The 23,228-nt window shown below is 42.8% G+C and overlaps 1 protein-coding gene across 1 annotated transcript in view; it reads right to left on the bottom strand.

The window, feature by feature from the left end:
* LOC115778226 (neural-cadherin-like) overlaps window positions 1–23,228 on the bottom strand; it is a 319,537-nt gene that overhangs the window by 69,236 nt on the left and 227,073 nt on the right. The window contains 2 exon segments of the mRNA XM_030726290.1: window positions 3,366–3,493; window positions 18,156–18,370. Coding sequence (XP_030582150.1) covers window positions 3,366–3,493; window positions 18,156–18,370 — 343 coding nt within the window.

Here is a 23,228-nt window from a genome sequence, read left to right as displayed (position 1 = left end):
TCACAAAGAACCTATTTCGCTGAATTATAATGAGTGTACTTTCTGCTGCTATCAAGTGGTCTTTCAGCATTATCACTGTGGTGAGAGCAGCGTCTGACTCACATTTCTTTCATTAGTGTGTACTGCACGGCTCTACTGCACGGCAACTTGTTGCCTTAACGAGAAGGTGATTAAGCAGAAGCCATGGCAGCTTGCTGTCTTTTATCCCATCCACTGTTCAGCTCTCTGTAAACATGGCTGCTCCTCGCTGCAGTCATTAGTAAAGTCTGTGACCATCATGTATCATGTCTTTAACACACACGGCACACGATGGCCCACATCACTCTTGTTATGATGCACACAAGTGTTTAAAAGGGCTGAAAAAGCTTTTTTGGAAATCCGCTGCATTGCCTTATCCTTCCACCAAAGTTGGCAGTGAGATCATTATAATTACTCTGAGGATAACGAGTCTGTACGTGCCAGCACAGTTCCAGCCATTAGTGCGCTAAAACACAACACCTTTAAAACTTACTTTTCACATATCTGTGATAAAAGCTTTCATACATACTGTCAGCTTCACTTCCTGTCAGATATTTAAACCAAAAAAAAAGCTTCTGAACATTAAAATAATCTGTAGTGTTGATAACACTTTCTGATGATTAATAAACATGTCAGGATGTCTAAAAACATTTGTGTTGTTTTTACTGCTGTGAGTGTTCTGCACCTGCTGATCCCACCTCTTTATGAACAGATTAGTACTGAGCATAACCATCCCCCCCAAATTTAACTCCTTTTACTCCAATTTACTGTCAAAAATATGATAAAGTATGCTCATTGTTTCGGCATATTTTTACTCATTATAAAACATTACTATTATTACTAAATGATTATTATTATTACTATAATTGCATTATAAAGCATGTAAAACATACATACACAGATAATGTAATGCATACAGAGCTTATTTGCACGATTAAACATTAATACAAACTCTGCATCAACACACAGGCTAATTATGTTAATAATTTATTCCAGTCTAATCAAGTTATTTCCCTGTTAGCAGCGCGTGGTGTTACTTATTTATCACTGCGCCTCGTCATGAAGGACAATGAGACAATGGTTCTGTTTACTGCTGAGTCTCAGAGTAAATCTCCCAGCGGCAGCGCTGTTCTTCCTGCTTCGCATCTCATGCTGTCACACGACCAGGTTGGATAAGCCGCTGCCGACTATTCAGGACAAATGAACAGATTCACATGTGATTTAGAATAATACCATTGTGATGCAGAATAATCCCCGCTGTAATAACAAAAGTCTGGATGCATCCTAGTGTTCCCGCGATTCCAAAAAATGGTGTCGCATTACCCGAAAGTCTGACTGCACGCATCCGTTTGGCTGCTCTCATTCTCCATACTGAACACATTTCCCTGTTTATACGTGTAGTGATGTGAAGCTCACCCTGAAGCTGCTTCCTTTCATTCAAAACAAATAAACACGGAACCAAATTGGTGTTTTTGTCACGGTCTGCCGCTGAATTCAATAGTTTGGCAGAAGCCATAAATTGCACACATATTTCAGTCATACTGGTGACTATGAAGGCTCTCTGATGGCGTGTCCTTTCTTATTACATTAACCTGAACTCAAGGCAGTGTAATAAGAGTTTTTGGAGGGCAGTCTGGGGAACATTACAGGTCTTTGAGTAACTAGCTAAATGAAGCAATTTAGAATTTAAGGGTGGCATAAGTGTAATTATTCAATTTTAGGTTTTTAAGTGGCGTCTGATGGAGGTGAACATGAAAAGGCTTCATGCTGGCAGTGTGTGTGAGAGAAACTCAGCTCTGTGCTTTTACTGAAGGGCTCTGAAGTGGCACTGAAGTGGGACGTCGGGATGAAAGGAGGCTGAGATGCAGCCAGTTCAGCCGCTTTTAAGTGTCCTAAGCCTGCAGTGGGGCTGTGAAGCTCGCAGCGTTCATGATAGATTATGTCACAGCCTCTAAATACAGAAGCAGAAACTACTTGACATTCGAGGGGGAGAAATATAGAGAATATTCTCAATCACATGAAGATTTAGTTTAATTTCACCCTAATTTAATGGACTTGGAATTATTCGGGGCAGAAAATGTTGCAGGAGGGCTCCTGCAATTGTCTCACTCTTACCAGAATGATCCTCTTCTGTACGTACAGTACAGACAGTTTTATATACTTGATCACCAACGTCTTCCTCTTTTAGATTCCTGGGACATAACTGCATTAATAAGGCTTGCACGAAGCCGAACAGGTAATACTTAAAGATGTTGAAGACAGGAATCTCCAGGGGTCCCAAATGCACCACATAAAAACACTCAGTTCAAAAATGTTCGGCATGTAGACTGTAAATCAAAGATGGACACACCCCCCATAAAGTCAACACTATGAAAGATTTGAATTCTGGTGTCATCACATACACTATATTGCCAAAAGTATTTGGTCACCTACCTTCACACTTACATGAACCTGAGTGACATCCCATCCACTGCTCTAGAGTCCAGTGTCGGCGTGCTTTACACCACTGCATCAACACTTTGCACTGAGCTTGGTGATGTAAGGCTTGGATGCAGCTGCCATGGAAACATTCATGAAGCTCTCACTGTTCTTGAGCTGATCTGAAGGTCACATGAAGGTTGGAGGTCTGTAGTGATTGACTCTGCAGAAAGTTGGTGACCTCTGTGCACTATGACCCTCAGCATCCTCTGACCCGACTGTGATTTTACGTGGCCTACCACTTCATGGCTGAGCTGCTGTCGTTCCCAATTGCTTCCACTTTGTTATAATCCTACTAACAGCTGACTGTGGAATATTTAGCAGTGACTGGACTTGTTGCACAGGCATCATCCTATCACGGTACCACGCTGGAACTCACTGAGCTCCTGAGAGCGACCCATTCTTTCACTGATAGTTGTAGAAGCAGTCTGCATGCCTAGGTGCTGGTTTATACACCTGTGGAAGTGACTGGAACACCTGAATACTTTTGGCAGTATAGAGCAGTTTATCTTCAGCTCCACAGATGCTAACTATCTTGTGCTGGTAAGTTAATTTAAGAAGAGATAACACACAGCATGCATATATATGTATGCATGACTGCATAAGGTGAATGTAACATATGGTGAATACATGTACGTACGTACGTACACACACACACACACACACACACACACACACAGTGGAATCCATACTTACAAACCGAAATACTTATTTAATATCTCATTTGTCTTTTAAATCTATTTAAAATAAAAGTGTTTTCTCAGTAAAAGTGGGAAAAGCTGCTTTCAGTCAGCAGCACACTGTGAACTGACTTTGAGCTTATTTGTTAAAGCGACGATGGCTGCTGTTAAATGGAGAAAACAGCCCACCTTGCTGTTGCTGCGGACATCCAGCCGATGCCACCGCCTGTCTGCCACGTTCACGTTGCCTGGCAACTGTAGCACCACTGTGCCCGAGCCATGGTTGATTTTCAAGGTGGGGGTCCCATCTATTAGCTCTAGATGGAGAAAGAAAAAGAGAAAGGGGGGGATAGGTGAGGGGGTGAGTTGAGAAATGAGTTTTGAGAGCTGCAGTATGAACACTTTCTAGGTCTGTTGACAACCAACCTTGGTGCTGGTACTGAAGTCTCTGAAACAGCAGTGAAACTACTGCAACAGGATAATGTATGCAAAAAAATGAAGTAATATATGAAGAGCTATAAATCAAAGAATGCATCCTAACATAAAGTAGCAAATTGCCAATATTGTCTCTGTATATTTGCTCTAATGAGGATTATTGCACAGAGGCTGCTGTGATGTAGTTTTTTCCTCACATCTTGTGGCAGTCAACAAACATCAGACAAAAGTTATTACATTCTATTTTCTGACTTACTCAAATGGGAAATTAAAAGTTAATGAAGTGGTTAAGACTGCTTGTGTGCTTTGCACCATGTGTAAGGAAATATGGGACCAACCAGCACTGGCAATCCATCATCATGCACGCCGAACTTCAAAACTTCATGCTGACACATAACACTGAACACTAAACATCTGCTGACACTCTGGGACTGTAGGGACTGCTTACTTCATGCTGTAGCAGCTCGTACTTATGGACTGCATCAGAACTCACACCCACAACTTTCTCAATGCCGCTTTCTGGACTTAGCAGAAAAAGGTCTCCAATACATCCATTCACAGAATTATTTTTAGTCCTCTAATGGTTCCCACAGTGTTCAGATCCTCCCGACCCTGGTGCCATTAAAGCAAATGGATAAAACTGGTGTAATTTTATCTTTTTTCCTCTCCCTTTTATTGCCCAAATGGTCCAGACCAACAGAGAAGCATCAAAAACTGAAACTGCCACTAGAGGCTGGTTTCCAACGTGACAATAAAAACAAACTTGATAACAGAAACGATCCAGCAGCCAGGTCTAAAAATCACCATCTGCACAGCTAAGCTAAATACAGTAACCCATCCAATTGTTTATTTTGTCTTACAGTTGTTTGAATTTACAGACTGTGCATATGTAAAGTGGCTGCTTTGACTGACAGCTGGCTGCTGATACAGATAGCTACAGTGTAGCTGGTGGCATTCAGCCCCACCCCCTGACTGGAATCACAGAGCTGGCCCTCTTGACCGTGTTTGTGTCTATTGGAACATTTCTAATGCAAGTGATACGGAATACTAAAGAGCTAATTGTACTAACACAACATCAAGTTAGCACTCCTGTTCTGGTGAATGGAATTACTCCTGTGTTACTAATTGTTTTTGTTTTTTTAATCTAACTAAGCTTGCTTCAGTTAGCTGATATGGTCACGCAGGATGGTGACGACCATGACACTTTTAAACCAGAGGGTGATGTCACAGTGGTTACCTCCATCTTTTATATACAGTCTAGCATGGTGTTCATGAAAAGTAGGCCGAGTCCCTTCATGATGCAGCTGATCGAAGGACTTTTCCACAGTCTGCACTTTTTCCAGCAGTGAGGGGAAGGGGGGGGAAGCTAAACTTATGGAAACTAGGAGCCAATCAGAAATGTGAAAGGAGAGCTACAAATGTGACCGCAACGACTTCACAAAATATGTTGTAATTGTGTTTTGAAATTATGGCTCATGTCAATACTGCAGCATGTCTCTGCTGGCTGTATTCAATTAAAAATAATAATAGGCCGTCACAGTTCATGTCCAACAACTTTTTGTTCACAGTTTTACCCACTGCCCCCCCTTAAGCTAAAATCCCACACATCCCACTGCCAGAATTAGAGACTTAATTTCAACTGAAGCATTAGTTCTTAGGCTTCATTCTGAATGCTCCCATTTGGCTTTTCTCTGCTAACTCTGGCAAAGTGAGGTGGTTTCAGTACATGCTGGAATTATAATTAAGACAGAAAAAAAAAAAACTCTAGCGTCAATTTCACAACTTCTGCACTCTGACATTCGTCTTCACGCTGCAGTCAGTTGAAGTTTGAAGTCAAAAGAGGCTGACAAAAATCAAATTCCCTTCTTAGCGCTCTTCAATCCGCTGTGAGTGTCTGACTTCAGCTCGGCTTTCGTCATCCCTCTCGCTGCATCTCTTGCGATGTCAGTCTGCCTATCATCACTCTTTCATCTCCTGTCTGTGTCTTTTGCCTCCTGGCTTGCTTCACTCTTTCATTAACTTCTTCACGGTAACTGACATTTTACATTGTGCTGCTTTCAAATAAGTCACCATCACTTTCTACTGACATTCTCCCTCTTCACTATGCTTCTGTGCAGCGCCGTTTTCATTTATTTATTAGCCTTCCTCATGACATGTATTGAAATGTGATTTCACATTTTTTAACATTCACTCTGACACTGTGAATGTAGAGTGAAGGTGTGATGATGTCCACTTAGGCTCATTCGCTGTAATGTTCCACAGTTAGGATGTGTGGAAAACCCATGAGCATCAGGATTTAAACCATCAGTTCTTGGTTCAGTTCCTGGTAAAGTAACTTTCTCTCCTGCCACACTGTTACTGTGTAACGAAGGAAAAACAGCCAAATAATAAAATCATTTAAAAAGAAGTTTCCTCACTTATTGCTGCAAAGAGATTAAGAGATAATGTTATTCACTTTTACAAGCTATTAGTTGTGTAATGTGTTGAGAAATGTTAGACATTATATTTGACATTACAAGATTTATTTTAGCTGTTAACTTTGGGTACTTTTCCCTCAAAGCAGGGGCTGAAATGTGCTCAAACAGACTGAAAGCACAGGTCTGTTTTTCAGTGTATCGTCATCTTTAGATGGGGAGGGACTGCACACAACCTGGTGTCTCACTCCCTGTGGGTGTTGCACAGCATTTCTGTCCCTATTCCCCGCTCACTGAGCCAGTGTGCCTCATTCTGAATGGCTCGAGTACAGAAACGTGAACATATGGCAGTCTCTCGAGAAATGTGCAGCCCACAAAAAAGATGTGCTCATCTACAGATGCATCTCTACTCCAAAGATAATTAGCAGGCAGAATACGAGCTTAAATAACAGTTACTGCACAGACAGGGAAAAGCTGGCATTCAAAATAAAACATCCTATATAGTATTTGTCTTTCACATAATAAAAACCAAAAAGCTGAGTTGTTCAGCATCAAGTTGTTCCACATTGTGCCATCACACACACACTTTGTCCCACATTTAATTTGTTTAGTGTGGTCACCTTAACAGTGAGTAAAACCTACTGTGTGTCTGCCACTGCCACTCTGACCTTTGTTAAAGTGGGGAGCTTACATGAGCCATTCTGAAGGACCAATATGATTGTTTCATTGGAGGACTTGTTGAAATTTGGGCCTAGTGAGCACATGATAAGCCGGTCTTTTGTAATTGCTTTGTCAAGCCTGAGATGTGGCTTTGTGATGAGTGCTCCATTCTTCATTGTGCTCCCTCTCATATAGGAAAATGAACAAAGAAAAACAAAGGCCCAGCACTTTCATTTTTCCAGCCACAGTCGGTGAGTGAAAGTTTGCTGTTGGCCTCTCTTTTCCTCTGAACTCCTGTTCAATTACCTGCAGGTTGATTTAGATCACTCCAGCTGCAGGATGAGCAGATGCAACACTTCAGGAATGATCCAATTAATTTTAAGAAACTGGCCAAGGCTAGACGATTGACCAGAAAGAACAGAATAAATTCAATATATCAGTTCAATTCAGGGCTTCCCTCCTTTGTTAACCTGTACACGGTTCTCTTTAGGCTCACCTCATTCCCCAACATTTTAGCTTCCTCATTCACTTCCTTCTCATTTACTGTCCTGCTTGGGACCCTTCACTTTTTCCTCTTCTTTATCGCACGTAACTTCACCTTTCAATTTCAATTCTTCAGACTGCCCGATCTCCACCCTCAGGGGAATTTTTTCCTTATCTTGAATCTATCGTTATGCCAGTGCTCACCCCAAACCCTCCATACGCCAGGACTGCAGCGTCCAGATAAGTCCAAGCTGGTAATACAGTGACAGGCAGGAAAGGGCACTTGCATAAATCTAACAGAACAACACTGTGAATGTCGTAAAAATACTCAGGTGTAGGCAGGTGCAGAAAAGTGCACGTAAACACAACCCAAAACAGGTTCAAAGGTAGATCGACCAGCTGATTGTCGGGCACCGCCTGTCAGGATTGACGTGACATTTCCCCGAGAGATTAAAACAAACTTCAGACGTCTCAAGGAAGTAACGCAGGGAAGACGCAACACGGCAAGAAAAGGCAAAATGAGAAGCAAGGATGACCAGGAAGCAGGACTGAAGAGGAAGGCTGGAGAAAAAAAAATACAAGAATAATGTAGAAATGAAAGCAGAGACCTTAAGAGGAAAGATTAGGAAAGTATGAATTAGCACAAAGCTGGGAGGAACAGGCGGCAGATCAGAGGAGGTGTGGACAAATGGAAAATACAGACAAAAGGGACAAAAAGAAAAAGCTCCAATCTCCAATCTTTTAAAATTTATTTTCCATATTATTTTTGTTAATGATAAACAGACCTGCACGTGTATGTGTGGATATTTTTAGTTTGTTCCTACACAGGAATCTCATTATTATTCACCATCAATGTCTCCAAAAATCTGCTATAAAACTGAGGCAATCACATCCAGACAATCATATAACTGTCATTAAATTTACTCTGCTTACAAACAGCCAACACTTTAAATTTTTCTTGGTGCCGCAAAAGTACAGTTACATATTAGAATGAAGCCTAGCACTTCTATTTTTCTTTTAACATTGCTCTAATATTAGTTTAGATCAGGTGTAATGCACAGAAACACCTGTAAATATAAATACAGTGCAAAGGATTTGGCCTCAGTTTGTTCCTCTCTGTCCTCCTTTGAAAAACGACTCCACGGGTCAGTTTTTCTGGCACGTTTCACCACGAATATCTACATTTAAAATAAAAAGAAGCGAAACGGCGTGTGATTAAAAATCCTGAAGAAATCTCAGATTTCTGAAACGTCTACGAGGACTAAACGACACCGAGCACTCACAACACTTTATACAACATTCCTCATTCACACACATTCATACAAGCACTTCAGTATTTTACCCACTTATACTTTGGCATGCCAGCTGGAACAGCCTGGGATTGAACCACCAACCTTCTGATTAATAGGTGACCTGCTCTACCTCCTGAGTTACAGCAACATTACACACAAAGCTGCATGTAGGAGCGCTCACTTTGGAACAAATGACTGATATTGTCGCTCAGATTGGAGAACAAAAGCAGCCACACATCGATCCAACTGAGAAACCAAGAGGTACTGAATATCAAAGAGTTGTCAATCATATAGTAGTCCCGCCCTAAAGCATCCTCTGCGCTGCTAAATGGGACCATAGTTTACAAAATGACCATAATGCTTAAACAGGACCTGAAACCAGAGTAAAATGAAGTGAACAGTAGTTTCATTTCCTCAGACTCCATTCAATAAGATTTCTTTTTGCAAGCAGAGAAGTCACCCCCTACGTGCCATCAGAAAGACTTTAAAGTTTAGAGCACTTCTCTACTGACTTCGATTTTGAGACCTGGAGGGCACAGCTGTCTTTTATATACAGTCTATGGTTCTTCTTGCTGGCTGGATGTGGGAAAAGCTGCAGCCTGAACAGGAAAAGCAATTAAGAGAACCAGCGCAGCGCCCGCTGTCATGGGCGTACACGCTCCAGCACGGGTAGATGCTTCACTCACTGGTTAACCATCGAGTGTCTTTGATTCTCGAATCTTGGCTTTTTGAACCGAAGCTCATTTAAAGTGTTTTTAGAGGTTTATTTATAAACCATGTTTTTGGAACTGGTGACATCGTTACGAGCTGGCAGAAGAGTATGATATCACCTATGAGGTCACAAATCTCCCTGCTGCTCTACCCCCAAAAATGAGACCACCAGTCATCTGGATGGTGTCAGACACAACACTGTGATTACTTTAGTCTCCAGGAATACATCCACCAAGGTGAAGGAGGTTTGGAGCCTACCTCCGCTGTCATAAGGTGAGAGGTGGCGTACACCCCGGACAGTTCCTCACCCTGTCACAGATAAATAAAATGGTAGGAAAAAATCGGTTACAGTTGTGTTGTTCCCAACACAACTGTAACATATGAACCACTGTTGAACAGAAGCCACTGAGTGAAAGGGTTACACAAAGAGACAGAAAGTAACAGAGCCGTTTAGGAAAAGAGGGAAAGAGTCGAGCAGTTAGCTGGGAGTGCAGCGGGCTGGCAGGCCAAATGGGAACATCTTCATAGGGGCCAGCGTTGCTTTTAAATGCTCCGGGTGTACCAGGGGTTAGGACAAGACTTTGCTCTTAAAGGGCTCATTCACATAACCGTGCTTCTTTTCTGCTACTCATACGTAATTCATTACCTCCTACTCAGAGACAGACAAGAGGTGAAGAGAGAGACTGAGAAAGAAAGAGAGGGAAAGTGTATGCTTTGTGTGCATGTTGTGTTTGAACTCCCACAGAGTCGGGGGGGGGGCTCTTAAATATGAAAAATGTCCTCCTCTTCTGACGGCTTGAGGATACACAGGAGTCAAACTGAGAGCATATGGACTGCATAAACAGCCTTACAAATCACACTGCCACACACATACCCCTTGCCAACACACAAACAAACACACACACACACAAACAAACACACACACACACACACACACACACAAACACACACACACACACACACACACACACACACACACACTTGCATGTCCATAAGTCCTCACAGAAGTCAGCATGTGTACAGATCAGCAGGTGAAGCAGCGAGGATGTAGCAGAGAACTTCTGGTATAAACGATCTGTCAGCCAGCTAGCTGGCCCCACGGCCGACGGATCTCCACATCCAGCAGCAGGTCCTGTTTGAAGGCCACAGTAAAGCCGGGCTGGGCGGTCCTGCTGCTCACGGCAGCAGCTCTGCTGAAAGTGAACATAACGGCAAAGTGAATCTGTGCATTTATACGTGCTGCTGTTTGCGAGATGAATTTACTTTTGTATTTATGGATTTTGCTCATCACTCGGAGCTCCTTTCGGATGCAGCACAATATGAACAAATACACATTTATATTAAGTAAAAAATACACTCCTCTTGGTTCAAGAGGAAAGTTGAAATAAACACAAACTCTTGCCAATCCTTATCTGACTCCCTGCCGGCAAACTCTGCCCATTCCACAAGGGTATTGTAATTACACACATTTAATTTGTGTTGTTAATTTGTCTATCGATCGGACAAGCGCTGCCCCCTGGCTGGAACACTTCGTGTGTGTTTGCGTGAGAGGGAGAGTCGTCATGAGTGTTTGTTCAAGCACCTCAGAGCAGGTCTTGATGCTTGCAGTCGTGTTTGTCATTTACTGTTGATCTCACTGGGCACAAATCATTACTGCAGCAAACCATCTCCTAATAACAGCCGAGGTCAAACAGCTGTGATGATGCTATACGTGCGGTGCTGTCGGCATCCGCCAACCTGCCACAGTCGAAGATATCACATTAGATTGGATGGACTTTCATAAACCTATAGGAGCACAGTGGGGATCATTAAACGAATAGTTTGACATTTCGGAAAATATTCTTTTTGAGTTTTGAGCCACATGATTGATGCCACTCACGTCACCTGTAATCTCATGACTGTAATTGTAGTTTTCTTGGCTTTTTGTGTGGGACAGTATCTCGACAGGCGCAGCGATTTCTCGGTTTTTCTTGCTTGCCTGTCAATCCAGTGTCGACTCCAAAACTCACTCGGTGAACCTGTGCAGGAGCTGCTCAGTTTCCCTCTGGATAAAACCGAGGTAGCTTCCGGTCCTCGTACCAGAAAGCAAACAGGCACATTTCAAAATATGATTTCCTGGAGAGTCTGTTTCTTTATTTGTTGAGCTGTTGCTGCTGCGCATCACTGTGATTGGCACAACTCTTTCAGCACTATGAGCTTTGAGCTGCTGCACATACAGGCACCAAAATAGCAGACGTGCTTAGAGATGCTCGCACAGTCATGCCGAGAATCTGCCGCTTTGCACTTGTTGTGCTTGATTAAAATAGGACCCATAATCTGCCTTTGGCAGCTATTGTAGCCGCGTGTAGTGGAGGTGCATTGAGGTAAATACATTTATTAGAGACTGGATAACCAACGGGTCACGCTGAGAGGTGGTGACAAGCGGTAGAGACGATGTCAAAGTAAATGTCAGTCAGACAGGTGGAGGGGCAGCGAGGACAGCGCCACACTTGTCAAGTCTGTAATGTCACTTGGAAGTAATGGGAAGCCAGCCTATAAATACACAGAGAAAAATCATTCACATCAATTTTTCCTCACCTAAAGCTTTTTTTTTTTTTGCACAGGTTTGACACAAGCCACACGTTTATAGCACAGACAGAGAATAGCTGAAAAATCCTGAATCCAAAAGGTCCCGGGTTTGAATCCAGTCTGAGGCCTTTCTGTGTGGAGTTCTCCGAGTGCTCCTGTCTCCTCCCACCAGTCGAAGATTGATCGGTGAGTCTAAATTGACCGTGGGTGTGACTATCTGTCTTTACTGTATGTGTCAGCACTGCGGCAGATTGGCGACCTGTCCGGGGTGCATCCCGCCTCCCAGCCTGTGACAGGCGGGACAGGCTCCAGCCTGGCTGAAGAAAATGGATGAATACAGAGCAACGACCGTTTATGTGTTTGATATGACGGATGTAAGTCTGCTAATGGTAATTCTTTATTAGCTCATAATGCTTTCCAGTTACACTCAACAGCGTGCAGATACCACTGTAATATTACTGCAGGGACCGGCTGCAGGTTTGCATCTTATGTTGTTTTCACAACACAGTCTAAATAAGTGATTAAGCACCGCCCCTGAAGCAGCTCCTAAAATAACCGAAAGCTGTGTTTGTTTGTGGCATGAGAACCACCTGCTGACTAATTATTTTAAAAGGTTATTGTACACCCATGAATGCAGTATCTGTACAGCACTGCTCAGCGAAACTCAGCATTGTTGTCTGACTGCTGCTCTGGATGAGCTCCACACTCAGAATGTGTAACCAGAGCTTAGCGTAGGACAAACTGACCCTGAGCCGCTAACCGTCGTGGCCATCCTAAGCTTTGAATGCCTTTATGTAAATTTAAAGCTTCACATGCTGACAAAGGTAAACGGATTTAATGAAACATCCAATGTTCTGGTCTCAGCTAGAACAGAAGAGGTCAGCTTAGGTATGGGTATTATTCTGACCTCCACAAGTACGCACACACAAACTCCACCAACTCTGTGTTATAACCATGTAATCTCTTCTCCCCGAGTGGCCAAAGATTGGATGTAGTACGCGGCTATTTTCCCAGTGTGTGTGTGTGTGTGTGTGTGTGTGTGTGTGTGTGTGTGTGTGTGTGTGTGTGCCTCACACCTTCTCTGGCCTACACAGCAGGGCTGGCTTGCTACAGCTGCCCTCCGGCGGGATAAAGGGTGGATGAGTGGGTGGCTTTGGAACAGCAAACCAGCATCTCAATAAAAAGCTGAAGTGGAAGTTTGTGTGTGTGTGTCTGTCTGTGAAGCAGCGGCAAATCTGATCAGGCACAATGGACAGCAGCCCAAACAGGGCTTAATAACATGCCTGTGTCACACACACACACAACAGCAGCACGTTCAAAGTAAAAATTCTGGATGTGTATCAGTGCCATAGAAACTCATGACTCTGTCCTTTAAATGCACCTGACATTTCTCATCGTCCTCTCTGCACCTTCACATCCACATTTCCCTTCTTTCTTCCAGCAGCTTCCTTATTATTGTAGTTCTATTTCTAAACTACATTTTCAAAGTCCTGCATTAGCTGAAGGATATAATTTTCTGAGCAGCTCTTGAACTCATAATGGCTTCATGTCAGAATGAGACCTTCAGCATTCAGCTCACAGCGCGTCCGATTTGGGAGCGAATCATCTCATCTTTGTCTGATTCCTCTCGTAATTAAGCACCAATCCAAAACGGCGCTTCGAGCATCAGTGGGAGAAGAGGCTGTGTTCTTCCTTCGGCCGAGGCTCGGATGCAGGTCCTCTTCCTTTTCATCCTGCCAATTATATTTAAACACAACATTTTCTTTGACTTTGGGAAGTGTGGGTCAGAGAGTTCGTGCCACATTAACATGCTTAAAATAAAAAGCGGTGTTTCTTCGCCCCTTCCTTCCTGCCCTCCTCGCTCTTTTATGTTAACGTGTTTGCTCGTTATTATATTTGAATGCAAGCTTTATTATTATACTCCCTGTTTTGGATGCAGTTAATTTACAAGGACACTGAGGGTCACTGAAATAATCATTTTCATAGCATATACATGTTTTTGTTTTCCCGTGTGTTTCAAGTGCAAAATATACTTTAAGTATGCTCACTTGTTTCCTTAGTTTCTGGATGATCTCTAACTTATGTTCTTTAAAAGAAAAAAGCACATCTGTACCTTGAATGAGTGCTGACACAGTGTACACACAGCTTGTATTAAAGGCTATTACACATACATTTTTATTAAAAATCATGTGTTGCCTGGGTGGGGCTGGGTGTTCTGGCGTGGGTACTGGCCTGCCCCCCTTGGGGGTGCGGTGCGGGGCTGCGTTGGCTTCTTCGGCGTGGGGGGGGGCTCTGTGGAGGGTCGGGCGGTCCTTGGGTGCCGTGGGCCCGGGAGCCCTGCCGCCGGCCAGTGCAGGGGGCTGGCCGCTGGGGGGGGGCTGGCTTCTCATCGCCTTGGGTTCCCTGGAGCCCTCGCTCCTCGACTGGGGGGGCTCCGTCTGAGACCACCCTCTCCCGTCTGCTGGGGTAGGTGTGCGGTTATCTTTGGACTGAGTGGCCGGGGGTCTTCCTGGCCCTTGGTGGGCTGCTGGTGGCCTGGGGTTCCGGGGGCTTTCCGTACCTGCCTCTAGCTTCTGATGGGTGGAGCTGCAGCGTTTTGCCCTCATTGGTAAGTACGTTCCATGACACAGACACAAACATGACACAGACACAAACGCCCACTCAATCACAACTCAACAAAATTGTTGGTGTGCGTAACATGCTTTGTTAGTTTTGTTTTTCACACACAAATTTATTTTGGCAAGTATTGATAGTATTTTTTTATATGTTAAAGTGATGAAGTATCTGATTAATAGACTTGTGCTCTTTCCCCTTTTTTTTTTTTTTTTTTTTTTTTTGCTCCCTTTCTCTCTCCCTTTTTCTTCTCTTTATTTTCCTTTTCTTCAGCCTGTCAGCTCTGGCTGTTACATAGTATGTGGAAAAATAACTCAGATAAATAAAATAAAGGGTTAAAACAACAACAAGAAGAGCCTATTGAGAACCTATAGAGCTCATCTTGAAATAGCAAATATGTTTGGCACAACAACGCATTCAGATCACAGTTCTGCTTGCAAGATCTACCAGACATGACAGGCTTTAGGAAAAAAAAAAAAAAAAAAAAAAAAAATCATGTGTTGCCCATAGAGTGACGCTCAGGTCTGATCTGATGGAGGTTTTTCCCTGACTGCAGCTGGTAAATGTGTTTTCTTTGTGCTTTCAATGTGGGTGGATTATTAAGTATTAAGCATTATCATTAATAGTTCAGGAAATGGTTGTTCTATAAATGTTTATTTCACGATAGTTAAAAAGGATAAATTGTGTTTATCCGGAAAAATCCATCGCTCTCTGAAAATGCCTGTAAACTCGTCTGAAAGAGGAAATGTTAAATGTTAATTGACGGCCCTTTTTTGCCATAAATGTGTTTGTTATAAACATCAGGGGGAGCTTTGATCGGGGGGGGGGGGGGGGGGGGGGGCTAAAAGCTGAAAAGGATTTTTAGAAGGAGAACAAGTGGCAGCTTGTTGGTGCTCTTCTTGTGAGCAGGAAGTAGAAACAAAGTTTGGCAGCACACTGTCAAAGGCTTTGAAAACCTTTGTTTTAAACTGGAACCAGTGCAACCACAACTGAATTAAGCAAAAATGACCTATGACCTCCTTGCAATATGTACAGTAGAAAAAGGTCATTCAGTGGGCTGATAACATTAAAAACGGGTGGTTGAAGTCAGAAAAATGGTCCAGGCTCCAAAAGCTTTACGGTCTTTCACTCGGTTTTGGAAATTTGATGTATTACGGTACAAATCTGGATATCTGCACCAACACAAGCTTAACGTAGAGCTGGTGACGGATCCTGCATCGGTGCACGATTTAAAATGGGAACTTTGCAGTTGGAGAAGTTTATTCTCAGAGCAAATAATGAAGCTGCCAAAGAGAATTTGCTGCAAGCTCTCTACGTTATGAGGTGACAGGTACATGAACTACATGAACTGTATGTTAACATTTTGACAATGACCCAGGACAGCCCAACAACCAGCTGTTGACACTATACTTCCCGTGTCCGGTCCCTCCTGGGATCTTATCCAGCACCGTACAGCGCTAGGCCTCTGCTGCAGCATGATTGTACACATGTGTCAGTGTCTGAGTGCAGCTCTCACCATAAAGACAGGAGGCACCACCTTGTGGCACATTACAAGTTAATTATTCATCAAACTGAGTCCTCAAGAAAATCGATCACTGAATAACCAAAACAATAAATCACCCTAAAGAATCAAACTCACACTGGGCTGAAACCAGCTCATGTATTCATTCAGTCCCCCAACAACACATGAAGCACTGTGTGTGTGTGTGTGTGTGTGTGTGTGTGTGTGTGAGAATAGTTAGGTCCGCCCAGCAGGACAATCCAGCTACCCCCACTGGACTTGTATTGATTTTGCGATGCACCGGGTTATCAGCAATTACCAAAAGAAACTCGAGCCCAGTGAGACCCACACTGATAACGGTAACGCTGACATCATTATTGGTATTAATTCTAAATTCTAGCACCTGCATCCAAATACTGGAAATAACCCATTAAGAACACTTTTTTAATCATAATGCTGTTTGGTGCACTGACACACACTGTGGTGCAGGAACATGCTGCAGCCTCGCTCATGGATTTGTTACATGCAGCAGGTCAACCCTGACCCAAGTTAATTAGAGCTCTAAATATGTAAAGCCTGACTCTAATTACACACCGAGCGCCGACTCCACTAACAACTCAACTAATCTAATCCCAAGTCTTTAGGACCCAATAACACAAACTGACTGGCTTTCAAATGCACACACATCCTCTGACACCAACAAAAGCTAGAGAAGTAAGTCAGGATTTACACTGCAAACCTGCACACCAAACACGCACAAACACACACTCAAATACACAGACACACAACTCATCCGGCTCTCCAGGCGGACTTCACCTCCCACACATATTACTTTGGCAGTGATGGAACAGCAGCATCTCTCCCCAGAGAGAGGAGCAATACAAGGCAGAGAAGTAGTAAGAGGAGACAAGGAGGTGTTAGTCTCTCAGATTAAAACACTAAATATACCAATATGTACAAGATATTTGTTCTTTGTTTCCATCTGTCTATAACTCCTGCCTACCGCCTTCTATCCAACAAGATCTATTGTCTTCAAAGTTTCAGAATATTGCCTCTGCAGCAAAACAAGGGGCTGCAATTTTCCCCTCAGAGCTACAGATAAAACCTTGATAAAGCTAAATTTACACCTATTTTCAGACCTTTCCTAACAAATTCACGCCACACATCACCACGGCGAACAGCAGGATCGTGTATGCGTGACTGTCACGTCTAATCCTCAGGACACGCCAAGTTAATACGCAGGAAATTAAACCAGAAATGTTGCTTGTTTACTTGCACTGTGCATTTCTGCCACGCCCAGTGCCGACTGCACGTGCAGTAAAATTCAACCACAATTATTTAACTCAACTCTCCATCTAGACGAGAACATGCTAATGACGGCTGTTTCTAGTTATTTCCTGCACCGCGTTGTTTACCCCATCAGGTATTTTGTTCTTGGTGCAGCACATCAATTCTTTACATGAAGAAAATAAATAAAAATGTACTCGGCTTTTTCTTTTTAATTAGTTCACATTTCTCACGTACTGCTGCCAACCACAGACGCAGCGCCTCTGTTTGGGTATCACAGTCGTCATTAGTCTGGATTTGGTTTTGATTGTTTAGAGTAAAGCTACAGAGCAATGATACCTCCTCTTCTTAATCCTCCCACACTAAATCCCTCCATTATTCACCTCATCTAAAAATGGCTATTACCTCAACTTTTAAGCCACCCTGGAGCAAAACAGTTTTTATTACAGCAAAGCTGAAAGTCCCATCATTATTTCAAGCATCGTTGAAATGCAACCTTGGGAGTCTGAAATAATGCTAAAAGGTGAGAAGTATGTATGATTTATGCACTTTTAGAACTGCGGTTCATAAAGACGGGGAGAACGCAGTCCCTGTTCTGAATCTCAACCTGCAGGATTTACCTGCTGCTCCACAAACTAATGATAAAAGACAAAAGTAATCTCTTTCCCATCTAAGAATCAGACAGGACATGTGATTAAGGAAGCTTTTCCTTATTGTTTGCCACATATACATACTAATACAGCCATGGATGTTCATGGTAAACATGGCCATATAATGAGGCTCTATAAAGACTCCCTTTGAGCCAAAGGCTTCAGGCTCTTAATGCTGTATGAAGTCAGTGAGCATGGATATCACTAATATGGTCTAATATGGTCTTCTCAGGCATCAACGTGTTTTTTTTCACGGCCCCTACTCAGCAGATAACCTGAGGCGTGGCACCAAGGCCCAGTAAAAGATCCCATAATAAAACACAGAGCTGTGAAACGAGCGTTACGTCCCCTTTAATGCTTCCTACCTATGGCCATGAAGTCCTCGTGGTCCCAGGCTTGCAGCTGCGCTAAGGGCCCGCTGTACAGCAGCAGGCCGTCAGCCACGTCCGTGATGAACTCCAGCGACACGTGGCTCTCGAAACAGGGCATCATGGGAGGAAACCAGGCGTAGCCGTTACCACGGAAACTGTGCTTGTTCTGCTGGCATTCAGGCCCCTCGAACTGAGCCGGGCACTGGCACCTGGGGACGGAGAGGAAACGGAGGCAGAATGACAGGAATTAGTGAATGCAATAAAGCGGTGACTGCGATTTTTTACACCACTTTGTGAAAATTCACCGTCGAGATCTTTATCAGCCGTTTTTGAACCTTTTACCATATTTAGCTCTTTCAAGTATTTTTGGACCCCGTCTGCACTCAGTGCGTCTGAGTCGAGTTGTTTTCTCCTCTCAGACTGAGCTCCCCTTTGGCTATCTCGCTCTCATTTCGTATGTTTCACTGATGCAGATGTTCTCATTAGTGGCAAAACCACAGGGAGAATCACAGCATCACTAGGAAGCTCCTCTCCTCTGTGTTTCCACATATTCAAGTGCTCATTTGTACCTCCTGCTTCCTGTCAAAATTTCACCTCTCACCTTCTCTCTCCGGCAGCATTCATCCTTAAGATTACCAATACGCCATTTCTTTTACTCTGTGCCCATCAATCTACTAAGGAATGAGAAATTTTTCTCTATTAAATAGGAAATATCCAACTCTGTAATCAACACCATCAAAATGGGTGAGAAAAACGCACCATCCATAAAAAGTAAAAGCACGAAGTACAACAAATTATTGCAGCCATCTGTTTCTGCACCTCGTAAACATTCCTGAATCAGTTTCTTATTTATCTGATTGTCATTTCTTGTTTTAAACCTTTCATGTTTTCTTGTTTAGTGCTTGTATATGAATCTCACGGGAAAAAATATAGATTTTTTCAGCAAAAATAAAAATCCTCTTCTCTCAATCCACATGTTGGCAGCAATTAAGAAATATACAAATTGTACTCCAAACTTCCCTCCTAACTATGTACACACACAAACAGCAGAGCTCACAGAAACAATGTTTCTCTCCAGGGGAATTCTCCTGCTTCTAATAAGTGACTTTTTCATTGGTTTATATTATTCGCACATCAACTGCCTCTCAAGATATTCTGAGTCTGAGCCCGGTGGATCCTACAAGCCCACACAGGATGTGTATTTCCACCATTATGTGTTTGCATTCACACTCCTCAGCGTTCCACAGACAGCTCGTTTCTCATCCAAATGTTCCTTCATTCTCTCGCTCATTTTTCTGCCTCTGCTCTTGTCCGCAATTGAAAGAGGACACGTGAGCGCATGCACACACACACAAACAAACAAACAAACGCAAATCACCCACATACAATAAATGACACCCGTACAAATAAAGGAGGCATGTGTCACTTCTCTTGCAGAAACACAAGCAGAAGAATGCTAATGTAATAAATAACAGAACGTTACACTCCGCCACGAGATGAGAAAGGCCAACCTTAAAGTTCAGGAATGACCAATATATTAATTAGACTGGTCACATGGAGGGGCCGGATGCACAAACACTTTTTCCACACGTGTGTTATGTATGGTTTTTCATAAAGGAAGCCTGTGAAATGCACATGCACATTTGAGCCTTCGTGGGTCCAGTTTCAGCTGCACACAGAGTCTTTGTTCACAGTTTGAAGGAGGATTTGCATGAACTTACTGTAAGTGAAGAATCGGGGCTATTATAATTATCCAACATTAAATGCCTTATTGAGGTGATGTAATTGCTTTTTCAACTAGAAGGGCACTCTCAAAGTGCATGTCTTCACCAAAGCTAGTGCCCAATTTTTGTAATTTTAATGAGGACCGATGATGCTCTTTCCACCTCCATATTTATCACTAGAGTAGCTTTGCATGATTCATCTTCAGAGAGAGATTTTAAAAATACACTGTACACTTATTAAAAACCCAGAATTTTCCATTCATGGTATGAAATACCAGCTTCTGAAAAACATCTGTGCATGTTTGAGTCCAAACCCAAGCTTGATTTAAAACCAGGTGCCAAGCTCGGACCAACATAAGGATGACAGCACTAATGCACAGTTCACCTGTACTCTTCACAAAAGCACAACTTTAGCTTTTAAAGCACTGCTATATAAAGATGGATGTGATCTTTGGTTTTATATGCATTTGGATGTATCAATGTAAAATATTTGGCCACTGCACCAACCAGGCTTTATATGTGAATGTGCTGCAGCAGCCTACTTTACAATTATAGCTATGTAACATTAAATGAAGTGCATTTCTTCACCAAAGCCAATGCCAGCTTTTGCAATTTTAATGGGGACTGATTATGTTCTGTCTGCTTCCATATTTATCACTAGAGTAGCTTTGCACGATTTATTTCGTGAAACATTTAGACAAGATTCTGTAAACTTACTAAAAAACAACTTACCATTCATATTTAGAAATATCACCTTGAAACCCATCTGTGCAGCTCTGAGTCTGAACCCTCTGCCAGGGAGCAAAATATCACCTGTTTTTCTGACCAACAACCAACTTCCAAGGTAAAAGGAATTCGGAATTAGGTAACGAGGTGGAGTTCTAAGTAATCAGCAAATGCTAGCATGGAAAGTTAGAAAGTGTACCAGCGCAATGCAGACACAGACCAAGATAAATTAAGGGTTTCATAAAATGCTCTACAAGCCACCAACACCACAAACTCAGTCCAGAGGTTCAGTTCACTGACTCAAATTCGTGGCTATGAGTCCGAGCAGACAGCAATCGGCTCCTGTAACGGGACACCTGTCAATCAAGGCGGTGCACCGTCAACATCGGGGACCAAAATTAATGTATTTTTTGTGCCAAGCAGTGAACATGTTTATTTCTGCTGTAAAGTTGGTCATTTTTACACGGCAGCCTGTGGAGACTGATCTACTTTTGGAGCCAGAGGAAATGCAGTTTTTGGCACGTTTGTTTTGCAGCTCCTCACTCAGAGGTTCCTGCCTCTAATAACAGCCTGCACTAACAACCTGTGCTGTTCTGTTCTGTGGAGGAAGACTTTCCTCCGTGCACCAGTGAGGATTTTGCAACACCTCAAGTAACAATAGTAAGAAAAATAAATATTAAGTGTTTTTTTTATATACCATTATATTTATTTGTTACTTATTGTTTTCTACTTCAGAGTCAAAAGTTATGGTGGTGTGTATGATTAGAGGTACCAGGGAAACATCCATGCCTGGATTTCCATTTTAGTGATGTCACGCTAATTCTCTGAGCACAAGACAATCCGAGACATAGTTTTAGTCACAATTGCGAAGCTCTCCAATCCTCTTAAGGCAGCTTTGTTTTGCTCATTCGTTGTCTGCCGGGAATTGTGTTTTTTAACACTGGGCCGGGAGCCGTAATCCCACTCCTCCACTCAACCCCCTCATTTCCCACATCTCATTATTAATCCCAGTGCCTCGATTATCTGCATGTTCTTCCTTCAATCTTGGACCGTAATCTGTTTGTGTGTGTTTGTATGTGTTGAGGTCATATCTCAAAGCTCCTGGAGCAGAAAACTATCCTACAGCCATTCTATTTTTTATTAACTCTTATCTTATCTGCATGTGTTATTTCTTCCCTCTTCACTTTTCTTCTTTTCTATCCTTGCTCCCATTTTCATTATCTTGTTCTTTTATCATTTCCTCTTCTCTCCTTGCTACTCTGCACTTCCTTTCCCATTTATGATCCTCTAGTCTCCTTTCCTTCATCCTTCATCCTGCTCCCTGTCTCATTCTTTCCCATTTTCCCCTAAGTCTCTTCACCTTTATCCAACTCTCTCTCATTTCCCAAGCCTTTCCTAAATCCCTTTTTTCTCCCTCTATTCTCTTCCCTTTTGTATCCTCATTTCCTGACATCCTCTGTCTTGTCTACTCCCCTCTTCTGAACCAGGAGAACCACACATCAGATGTTACAGCGCTCAGGTACTCGAATGTGATTGAAAATGCGACAATCATCTACATCTCTGGGTTGACAGCTTCGACTGCGTTGCCTTGTTCTCTCTCTGTCATCTGTTTGGCTGACACTTCACAAAGCAGCAATTCCTGCATTTCCACTTTGGCTTGCATTCAGTTCTCATAAGACAGATGCAGAACATATTACCTTACAGGCAGCATTTATTCATTCACTCAGGTTTCAAGCCATCACCAAGTTATGGAACTATCACCAGGTCTGCAACATTAACAAGAGCAAGAAGATGTGGTACTGCATGTTATGTAGATGTCTCTTTTTTGTGACTGCAAATATGGTGGTAATTAAAGATTGTGAAATGCCAATTTCACTTTTCTTGAGCTTTATAACATGGCATGTTTTGGTGACAGTGGGGAGGAAAATCTCCCTTTTCAATGGGAAGAAACCCAATAACTTATGATTAAACAAAAAGGGGTGTATAAACACAAGTGAGGGAGTTTTAAGGACAACCTGACAATAATGAATGACAATAGTCCAGCCTAGAAGTAATAAATGCATCAACTAGTTTTTCAGCATCACTCTGAGAAAGGATGTTTCTAATTTTAGAAATATTGCACAAATTCAAAAAAGCAGTCCTACATATTTGTGCATTGAAGGACATATCCTGGTCAAAAATGACTCCAAGATTTCTCACAGTGTTACTGGAGGCCAAAGCAATACCATCCAGAGTAAGTATCCGGTTAGACACCACGTTTCTAAGATTTGTGGGGCAGAGTACAAGAACTTCAGTTTGATCTGAATTTAGAAGCAGGAAATTAGAGGTCATTTTGCCTGGTGAAGTCTCTGGTGATGGTAGGCGTGCCACGTCCCACAGCTGATATTCCAGCGGGCAGTGGTGGTGGTGACAAGAAAGGATTCACAGAAGCTGAGCTGTGTGCTGGCACCAGCTGGGGCTGACAGCTGCAGCTAGCCGCAGCGGTTCTGCTGACGATGACGATTTCTGGGGTTGCCCTCATAAGGGCAGGCCTATCACTATGGATATGGGGGCTACATGCTAATTGCTTGTGATTGCTTGAGATAAGCTTGTCTGGCAATACAGGAGGTTCCATATT

Source organism: Archocentrus centrarchus, chromosome 3, assembly GCF_007364275.1.
Source record: "Archocentrus centrarchus isolate MPI-CPG fArcCen1 chromosome 3, fArcCen1, whole genome shotgun sequence".
NCBI lineage: Eukaryota > Metazoa > Chordata > Actinopteri > Cichliformes > Cichlidae > Archocentrus > Archocentrus centrarchus.
The sequence above is the reverse complement of the archived record's forward strand: the minus strand, read 5'-3'. Positions and strand labels throughout refer to the sequence as shown.